The 10,965-nt window shown below is 45.5% G+C and overlaps 1 protein-coding gene across 4 annotated transcripts in view; it reads right to left on the reverse strand.

Annotated features, from left to right (window-relative positions):
- CASS4 (Cas scaffold protein family member 4) overlaps positions 1-7,122 on the reverse strand; it is a gene marked incomplete at its 5' end in the record, with an annotated part of 39,581 nt that extends 32,459 nt beyond the window's left edge. For 2 of the 4 annotated variants that reach the window (XM_082600339.1, XM_082600336.1), the window contains one exon: positions 6,593-7,122. In XM_082600339.1, the coding sequence (XP_082456465.1) occupies positions 6,593-6,628 (36 nt within the window). The other 2 variants (XM_082600337.1, XM_082600338.1) reach the window with 2 other exon arrangements.
- Positions 7,123-10,965: the final 3,843 nt, after the last annotated feature.

Below are 10,965 nucleotides of genomic sequence, written 5' to 3' on the forward strand. Positions count from 1 at the left end.
CTAGACTTTTGTCTTCTGTGGCATTTAGAGCAGCGTCTGGCTCAATATATTTGTGGAATGAATGAAAGAAAATGGAAATAAAGTTGGTGGAAAATAAACATCCGTTTCTTCAAAAATAAAGCATACAGCCCATGTAGCTCAATAAAAGCTATTTATACCTTTATTTACTCTTCTTTCTGCTCACATCTCCCGACACTCTCAAACACCAAGCGTTTTATTTTTTTCAAAAGACTGAGCAAACGGTGCTTCTCCATGTGCGCTGAGAACAGCACGGTACCGTCCAAAATGGCAAATGAAGCCCTGGCCCTGCCTCCTGCCTCACTTCCCCGCTCCTGCTCTTTCCTACTGACTGTCTGTGTGTGCACAGCAGCCTTAAGATGTCTTAAAAGACGTAAATCAGCCCGTGTTATCTCCTACTTTACACAGGCCAGTGGCTTGTGTAAAGTAGCAGTTTGCATGCAGTTCGAGTGCATTCTGCAGTTAGAATGCACTTCAGAGTACTTAAGGCGTCCACGAGGCCCTATGTGAACAGACCCTGCTTACCCCTCAGATCTTGTTTCTGACCCTTTCTCCCCTTGTTAACTCTGCTCTGACAACACTGGCGTTTTCATGGATGCTCTGCTCTGCTGAATTCATTCCTGCCCTTGCATTTGCTGTTCCCTCTGCCTGGAAAACTTTCCCCATCATTCTGGTTTCCAGAGAGGCCCTTTCTGTGGATCATCTCTATCAGGTCACCCTGTTTGTTTGTTTGTTTTTAATTTTTATACTAATTTTTTTTAAAAAAAATTTATTTATTTATTTATAGCGGCGTTGGGTCTTCGTTGCTGTGTGGGGGCTTTCTCTAGTTGCGGCGGCGAGCGGGGGCTACTCCTTGTTGTAGTGTGCGGGCTTTTCTCATTGCTGTGGATTCTCTTGTTGCAGAGCACGGGCTCTAGGCACACAGGCTTCAGTAGTTGTGGCACACGGGCTCAGTAGTTGTGGCTCACGACCTCAGTAGTTGTGGCACTTGGGCTCAGTAGTTGTGGCTCACAGGCTCTAGAACGCAGGCTCAGTAGTTGTGGAGCACGGGCTTAGTTGCTCCGCGGCATGTGGGATCTTCCCGGACCAGGGCTTGAACCCGTGTCCCCTGCGTTGGCAGGCAGATTCTTAACCACTGTGCCACCGGGAAGCCCTGTTTTCTTTGCTTTAGGGCAGTTGTCAGCACCCGAGATCATTGTGTCCATTTACTCATTTACCGACTGTCTGATCGCACGGGAATGTCGGCTCTGTGTTGATTGCCTGAAACCCCAGAGCTCAATGATTCTGTCTTGAGTGAGAGGCTAAACAGTGGACCATGAGTTGTGTTTTCAAGCTGGGTGCTGTGGTTACTTGTTTTGCTTTGGGAGGCAGGTGAAGGGATGAGGCTGCTGGATGAGGTCAGAGGAAGACCACAGGTCCTTGTGGCCATGACTTCAATTGCACAGGCTCAGATCTAAGGCAACATCTGACCATGGGAGAAGGAGGCGGGTAATTCTGAAGCATCTAGGTTGAGAGGCGGGTCAGGATGGGGCCAGGTAGGGGTTAGAAGAGCTGAGAGTCAGGGGTGACTTCTGTTCCCAGACATCTGGTGAGCAGGAAGTACCATTCCTGTCCTCGTGGCCACGTTGCAAGGGCTCTATCTGCACTCCCGGTAATCTCCCATTCATTCACACACACACACCGACCAAAGTGTTTCTGGAACACCTACTATGTGCAGGCATTGCTGTAGGCACTAAAGATGCAGCACTGAATAAGAAAGGCCAGATCTGTCCCTCATGGAGCTGACTTTCCAAAGGGCGAAACAAAGGCAAGACAATTTCCAATCTTGATAAGTGAGGCTGAGATGGATGATGAGAATGATGGGATGGGTGTGGAAAAGGGAGGTGGTTTAGACAGGGTGGTCTAGAGAGGCCTCTGGATGGGGAGATGCTTGAGAGGAGGACCCAGTGGTGAAGCCACAGGGAGAGAGGAGCATTCCCAGGTCGGGAACAGCAGGGGAGAAGGGCAAGGAACTGAGCTGGTGGGAGCTGGTGGGAGCTGGTGGGAGGGGCACGCGGCAGGGCTGGTGGGTGACGGTGAGTTCCCTGCCGTGATTGCACTTGCCCTTCTTCGACAAAGACTGAGTTGAAAGTGTCTTGCTCACCATCTGAGAGCTTTGAAGGTACAAGGAGAGCCTGAAATTGCTCCTCATTCACAAACGAAGCCTCGCCGAGCGTTCTTGCCCAGAAGCACCAGAGCAGAAGAGTCTTGGCGAGCGGCAGACTCATCCGATGCCACTGCAGCCTGTCAGGGTCTAAACTAACCCTGGAAGTGTTGGTGATTTTTTTTTTTTATTATTCTGAGTCTTTACCTAGACCCTCCTTGAGTGAATCTAGAACCATCCCACTCAGAGTTGAGATGGAAGAGGACCACAGGATATTTGCGTTTTAACTGAAGCTGAATCCGAAATGTTGAGAACATTTCAGGACGTTTAAACGTTCTTAAAACATAATTTTTTTAATATAAATTTTATTTATTTTTATTTATTTATTTATTTGCAGTACACGGGCCTCTCACTGTTGTGGCCTCTCCTGTTGCGGAGCACAGGCTCCAGATGCGCAGGCTCAGCGGCCATGGCTCACGGGCCTAGCTGCTCCGCGGCACGTGGGATCTTCCCAGACCGGGGCACGAACCCGTGTCCCCTGCATCGGCAGGCGGACTCTCAACCACTGCGCCACCAGGGAAGCCCAAAACATAAATATTATTTTGATCAGTGCTCTGGAACATCCACCCTTCAGTAACATGGTAAAGACACTTGGTTTGAAAACTCCCTTCAGAAAACCAAGTGAGCAAACTGCCTATGGCTCTATTTATAAAAGAGAGAAAATATATAGATTGTAGAGAAAATACTATGGAAACTAAGTTTTCAAATTTTAGAAGTTCTCAGAAAGTGATGGAAAACAAAATACCATGCTTATTTGACCCAGGATTCCTCTTTCATTTCCTGGCCATTCACTCCAGGGAGACAAAGATGCCTGTACACAAAGATGCTATTTGCAGCATCACCTCTAATGGTGTGGACATCTGCACGCACACACAGACACGTACGCTCAGAAGTAAACACAATGTGCAACAAACGGGACCGAATCACTAAAATTCATGCAGACTCTATTTTCATAGATAAGGCACTTTTGAAACAACCAAAAATCCAAAGCAAGGACTTACATATAGTAAAACCAGTTATTCACCTTGTCTTTCAGACCTCATTTTCCAGCGTTTCATGAATGGAGTTGAACATGGAGTCAATCAGCTATAGTCCAATGAGATGTTGGATTTACCACCTTGGCAACAACACAACGGTCTCTACCTTTTGCAATTACACTGTTTGAGACCAGTGTTTCCTAGCTCTAATATCACCACGTTTATTTTTCAGTTTTCTCTTCATTTTGTAAGACAGTTTGCGGAAACCTAATAAAAGTCAGACAATTACACAAAATCTGCGGAAACCTAATAAAAGTCAGACAATCACACAAAATCTGCTGTGCACAAAGGTGAAATTCTACTGACGAGGAACTCTTGGTTGTTTGTCAAGCAGCAACACTGGGGAACAGCCTGAAAGGGCAGGCACAGTTCACCACATGACGTACACAGGCTGACCTCGGGGCATGAAAGGAGTCTGGGTGCCCCTAAGTGAAAGTCAGGGTTGCTTTAAAGTCAGATGCACCAATGCTGAGAACCACTCACATGGTATGCCTCCTTCAAGCACTGTGTTACCATTTAATCAAAAGCACCTAAATGACAACGTAGGCATTGAAAATACTGAGGTAGGTCACTGGTGCTAAAACAGATGGAGCTCTAATATGTACTGTTCACTGTAAAAGACAAGAAGCTCAACAGTTGTTCAGTTACCGCTCCTGTTCTTGAAAAACCTTAAAAAAAATCATATTATCTTATATGTGCATTGGCCGTTCTGTAGGGATACCCAAGAAAGCATGAACTGAGGTTGCCTCTGGGCTAGGAATGGAAGATTTGGGCTCTTGCCCTGGTGCTGCTGTTACTGGGTAGGGGGGGCATCCGTACGAGCTGAGACATCATTCATCTAAGACTTGGGTCGGCAAACTAGGGCCTGTGGGCCAAATCCACATGACCAGTCCAAGAGTTAAGAATGATTTCATATTTTTAAAGGGTTGTAAAAACAAAAAAGAATATGTAGCAGAGGGACTTCCCTGGCAGTCCAGTGGTTAGGACTTTGATCTTCCACAGCAGGGGGCCAGGTTTGATCCCTGGTCCGGGAACTAAGATCCCGAAACCCGAGGTGCGGCCAGAAATAAAAAATAGAAACGAGAATATGCACCAGAGATCAGAGGTGGACCACAGAGCATAAAATACTAGCTGGCTCTTTATGAAAAGACTGCGGACCTCTGGCCTAAGGGTCAGCATATAGTGAGCTGGTTAAGCCTGGGTCTGCGTCAGTCTGTCTGGGTTTGGCTCCTGGCGTTCCACTTACTAGAAAATGACCTTGGCAAGTCAATGAACCCTACTTTCCTCATCTGTCAAATGGGGATAAGAGTAACACGTCTACCTTATGGAGATGTCAAGAGGATGTAATGAGAAAAAGGAAGAAGCGCACTCAGCAGCAGGCCTGACAGATGGACAGTCAGTAAGGGTCAGCTGTTATTATCTGTACAATATCAATAATAGAAATTCATGGGGATGCCGGGACTACCAAATATATGTTATATGTATATATACATGTTAATTACACATATACATGTTACAATTACACATTGTAAAGTGCTATAGAAAGTGGACAGAATAAGTGGCCCATTAAAAAAAAGTATAGGGCTTCCCTGGTGGCGCAGTGGTTGAGAGTCTGCCTGCTAATGCAGGGGACACGGGTTCGAGCCCTGGTCTGGGAGGATCCCACGTGCCGCGGAGCGGCTGGGCCCGTGAGCCACAACTACTGAGCCTGCGCGTCTGGAGCCTGTGCTGCGCAACAGGAGAGGCCGCGATAGTGAGAGGCCCGCGCACCGCGATGAAGAGTGGCCCCCGCTTGCCGCAACTAGAGAAAGCCCTCGCACAGAAATGAAGACCAACACAGCCCTAAATAACTAAATTAAAAAAAAAAAAAGAATATAGATTTCTCTAAAAAAAAAGTATAAATCATTAAAAAATCTGGATATTTGTAGAGAATGTCAGTGTTATTAAAGAAATAAAAAAGTAGTGGACTGATGAAGAACCTAGGGGTAAGACAGGAATAAAGACACAAACCTACTAGAGAATGGACTTGAGGATATGGGGAGGGGGAAGGGTAAGCTGGGACAAAGCGAGAGAGAGGCATGGACATATATACACTACCAAACGTAAAATAGATAGCTAGTGGGAAGCAGCCGCATAGCACAGGGAGATCAGCTCAGTGCTTTGTGACCACCTAGAGGGGTGGGATAGGGAGGGTGGGAGGGAGGGAGACACAAGAGGGAAGAGATATGGGGACATATGTATATGTAGAGTTGATTCACTTTGTTATAAAGCAGAAACTAACACACCATTGTAAAGCAATTATACTCCAATAAAGATGTAAAAAAAAAAAAAAGTAGTGGACTGTTCTAGATTAAGGATGACAGAGACCTAACAAACAAAATGTGTGATCCTGGAATGAGTCCTGGGTTGGAAAAAAAAACAAATAAACATGCAAAGAAATAATAACAGCCAAAAAAGCTAGAAAGGATGTTTTTGGATTTTTGGAAAATGTGAATGTAGCCTGTGTCTAAATATATACAAATAGATGCACACAAATGTGACAAAGTGCCAGGAATCGGTGAATCCAGGTAAAGGATACGCACAGGTTTACTGAATTTTTTTTTCTATTTTCCCAATGGTTTAAAATTTTTCAAAGAAAATAGTCAGGTACAAAATTCTAGGGTAGCAATCTACGTAAGAGAGACTGTCATGGGTTATTCAGCTGTACATTTCACCAGTGACACCTATTGTTATTATAATAATAATAAATAACATATTTAATCATATAAGCAAGCTCCCCATTTCATAATTGTTTCATTTTTTTTCCTGTTCTACTTAAAATTTTTAAAAGATGTAGCAAAATAACCCTGACCTTCACTTTTCCTTGTGTCCAAGCAGTTTTCTTTTAGCAGCCATTTCAACATTCTAAACAGCAAATCCTTTTTGATTCCTGTCACAGACTTGAGCTCCACTCATGCATGTCAGTACAGAAGGTAACGTGAAAACAGCACTAGGAAGGCCCGCTGAGGACTCAGGGCTGGGGCAGAGACCCATGTCTCGCTCAGAAGTTTGTTAGAAGGTGAATGGATTCAAAGGGATGGGTTGTGTTATCAACCGCATAAACTGGGTTTTGCTAGAAAGTAATTTGCAACCATCTCTGAGTCAGACTGGTCAGGAGCTTTACGGCACATATAGTTTCTATACTTAAACTCACGTGAAACTTTCTCTTCTCAAACTTAGATGTCAGTGGTATTCATCTTTGACTTCATCAGAAACTCAGCCCTGACATTGGCCGCTGTCCTCCTAACACACACAGGCTGCTCCGTCTGCCTCTGCAGACAGCCCCGCCACTCACCTTGGGCGCTCCGTCCCTGATGCTGGATCCTTTCATGTTGCTGGTGTGAAACGGCTCCTTTGAGCTCCACGGCTGATATCTCCGACTTCAGAGGTGGTTACGCAATGTCACTGCATGCCTCTGGCTGGTTCTCAGAAACTGAATTCTATGGAGTTGACAGCACGGGAAATTGTCAGAATGATTCTCCGAGCAGCAAACTTTCTGGAAAGGACGAGAAGAAAAGAGGTGAAGGAAGGGAGACCAGAAATCCAGGCCACACTCACTCCTCAACGTGTGATGTCTGTAAGTACAAATTGTCACACATTTGCTACGAGAAACCACAAAAGGAAAAAAAAAAGTCTTCTGCTTTATAGGGTGAAGTTCCTACTTATGAACGCACGGAATTCTCATCCCTTGAACGTGGTGGAACAACTCCCCCTGGACAGACCAAGCATATTTCTCTGATTAGACGCCGCCAGGACAAATTTGTGATAGCGGTCAGTGTTTCTTCCTTCTTGCCCCCTAAAACTTACCCTGCAACAGCCGGAGAAAACGAGTCCAGTGTGTGGGGGGGGCGTGCCCAAGGGACCTCATCCCACATCTTTCCCCGTCAGGTGCACCCTTCCGCTTCCCCCTGCTCTGACCCCCATACTCACCCCCTGGTCTTTGAGTGCTGGCTCTGCAGCAGGGCTATGCTGAGCACTTATCAATACATTATCTCTCAAATCTCACCGACCCACCCACTTGATGCCACACTAATTCACACAGTCCGGGAGGACTTGCTAAGTCTTTCCACTTTCCTTAAGTTCAGACTAAACATCCAGAGAGGACCTACCCGAGAGCAGATTCCTTGCTAGGCATGTTCACACTTTTATTTCACATAAACAAACTAGTACCCATCCTTCCCAGCGGGGCTCAGCTTCCACCTCCAGTGGGCTGTCTCTCTCCTGTGATTACAGTACTTACTGTCTTGTCTGCTGGCTGTCCCACATGTAGCCCCTACAAGTCTGAGCACCAGGAAGGATTTACAGGTGGAAATAGCTGACTGATTTCTGGCTGAGACAATCTATATTTTATTTTATTTATTTATTTTTAAAAAGATTTATTTAGCTCTGTCAGGCCTTAGTTGCAGCATGCAGGATCTTCTAGTTGCAGCATGCGAACTCTTAGCTGTGGCATGTGGGATCTAGGTCCCTGACCAGGGATTGAACCTGGGCCCCCTGCTTTGGGAGTGTAGAGTCTTAGCCACCTGACCACTAAGGAAGTCCCCACGACCTATATTTTAAATCGTTACCAGTGTTGGAAGTTAACTTGCAGTGCCAATTAATTGACATGCTGTTGATGGGAGCAGATAACAGGGAGGGAACAGTGATTGCACAGAAGGGTCACAAACTGACTTGGCAACAAGTTCAAGGTGGAGATCCATAGAGAGGAGGACAGAGATGGGAGAGTGGGGGAGTAATTTAGGGAAGGCTTCACGAGGAAGGCAAGGTACGAGAAGCAGGGGCAGAGCAGTATAGAGCCTGAGCTAACAGAAGTAGTTTATCCTGTTAGTCTTTACAGCTGAGACAACTCATTAAAGTAGTACCACTGCAATGCATATAACAGGTGATATGTGTGAGGCAAAGGCCGCTGCAAAATAGCAGGTGATTTCCATGTTGTTAAATGTGAATCTGGGTGTTTCTCTTGGGTGCACCTCTTCCCTCCTGCTTTTTCTTCTGGCTCCAGCAGCTCCTCTGTGTCAGTGGCCATGGGCCATGTAGCACCTCAGATGAGGAAGAGGCAAGCACTGTCCAGCTAAGGCTGAGGTTCATGTTTCCAGAGTGGGAATTTATTAAACCAAGATTCCATGCTTCCACATATATATTGAGACGGAAAAATGTTATGATTGCATTTTAAAAAGTCCTTATCTCTCAGAGATATATACTGAAATATTTACAGATAAAATTTGAAAATTCAAAATAATTCAAGGGGAAAGTAGATAGAGGTATAGGTAGGACAATACTGGGCATGAGTTGAAAACTGGGGAGTCCGAGTGATGAGTCCATGGGGATTCATTGTACTGTACTGCTGATATTGAATTAAAAAAATAACAGCTTTATTAAGATTTAATTCACATACCACAAAAGTACGATTCAGTGTTTTTTAGTATATTCAGAGTTGTGCAACCATCACCACTAATTCCAGAATGTTTTCGTCACCCCAGTGAGAAAGCCCGTACCCATCAGCTGTCATTCCTTGGTCTCCTCTGTCCCCGTCCCTGGCAATCATTGTTTCTACTGTATTATTGACTTTCGTATATATTTGAAAAAAAGTAAAAAGAAAGGATGGATATACTCACTCAAGGTCACACAGTGATGAACAAAAAAAGACAACAGACAGATTTCACACCAATTCAACTTTAGACGGTTCCTATCACCTTCTCGAACTCCAGACAGTAATTCTTCCCTATACTGAAGGGCTGACTTCAAAGGTCCCTAAACAGATTAGAATGCTGTAATTTGCATGTCTTATTTAAAAATTTATTTCATTTATTTATTTATGAATAAATAAATTCATATGTGTTGGGTCTTCGTTGCTGTGCATGGGCTTTCTCTAGTGCGGTGCACGGGCTTCTCATTGCGGTGCCTTTGTTTTGCAGCACGGGCTCTAGGCACGCGGGCTTCAGTAATTGTGGCACAGGCTTAATAGTGTGGCGCACGGGCTTAGTTGCTCTGCAGCATGTGGGGTCTTCCCAGACCAGGGATCGAACCCGTGTCCCCTGCATTGGCAGGCGGATTCTTGACCACTGTGCCACCAGGTAAGTCCCTGCATGCCTTTTTTTTTTTTTTTTTTTTTTTTTTTTTCTTTTTGCGGTATGCGGGCCTCTCACTGTTGTGGCCTCTCCCGTTGCGGAGCACAGGCTCCGGATGCGCAGGCCCAGCGGCCATGGCTCACGGGCCCAGCCGCTCCGCGGCATATGGGATCCTCCCAGACCGGGGCACGAACCCGTATCCCCTGCATCGGCAGGCGGACTCTCAACCACTGCGCCACCAGGGAGACCCCCTGCATGCCTTTTTAAGGAAAAACAATCAGAACCAAAATCCAAGACACAAAAGTAATAGGATTTGGCCTTGAAATTAAATACTCACCCCTACATAGATATTTAGTGTAGTATTTTGTGAACAAGGGGCTTGAGTTCTCAGACTCCTATTTGACCCTGCTAAGATTTTTCTGAATGAAAGCCTGTAGACATTTTGCTGCAATCCATTCATATTTACATCTTAAGGCAAATGAGTCTCTTACGTGCACAAATATTGTGAGAGTTGATCATTCTAGAAAATTGGGTGGTTTTCACAATATACTGCAGGCAGAAGTTTGAAACAGTTAGAATTCAAAAGAACCAAGTGAGAGAGCTTCTAATAAGGTAATTCCCACCCCTCCTCTCTTAACTAAGGTACCACTGAGAACAGTATTTTTTTTTTTTTTTTTTGGCTGAGCATCATGCAGGATCTTAGTTCCCCAAACAGGGATTGAACCTAGGCCCTCGGCAGTGAAAACGCAGAGTTCTGTCTTAACTACTGGAGCGCCAGGGAATTCCAGAGAACAGAATTTTGAATTGATTTTCTTTTCAGAACCTAGGGAGTCAGATCACCTCCACAGCTCCCAATCAATGTGCAAGAAGGCAGGGACTTCCCTGGTGGTCCAGTGGCTAAGACGCCATGCTCCCAATGCAGGGGTCCCGGGTTTGATACCTGGTCAGGAAACTAGATCCCATGTGCCACAACTAAAGATCCCGCTTGCCTCAACTAAGACCCGGCACTGCCAAATAAATAAATTAAAAATAAGTAAATAAATAAATGTACAAGAAGGCAGATGGCTTTTGTGTACTGCTCTTTATATGCTTTTATATTGTTTTCGTGTGGACTTCCAGCCATTCAGCTCCATGAGTGGTAGCTCAATACCTGACTTATTCAAGTCCAGCCAAACACCACTCATAATGTCCAGAGCCTTATAGGCCTGGCAGGACATTTCAGACTCTGCTGCTTTAAAATCACCTGATTATCTGGCAGATTTTAACTTCATGAACATAACTCAAAACAGCTCCTTTGGGCTTCCCTGGTGGCACAGTGGTTGAGAGTCCGCCTGCCGATGCAGGAGACACGGGTTCGTGCCCCGGTCCGGGAAGATCCCACATGCCGCAGAGCGGCTGGGCCCGTGAGCCATGGCTGCTGAGCCTGCGCGTCCGGAGCCTGTGCTCCACAACGGGAGAGGCCACAACAGTGAGAGGCCCTAGTACCGCAAAAAAACAAAAAACAAAAAACCCAGCTCCTTTGGTCAAAGTAGGATTTCATAAATTGCCAACAAATTCATCTAAATACCCTAGTATAGGGATAATACAGGGAGGACTGCGA

The sequence above is a fragment of the Mesoplodon mirus genome, assembly GCF_964341445.2.
Source record: "Mesoplodon mirus genome assembly, chromosome: 15".
Classification (NCBI taxonomy): domain Eukaryota; kingdom Metazoa; phylum Chordata; class Mammalia; order Artiodactyla; family Ziphiidae; genus Mesoplodon; species Mesoplodon mirus.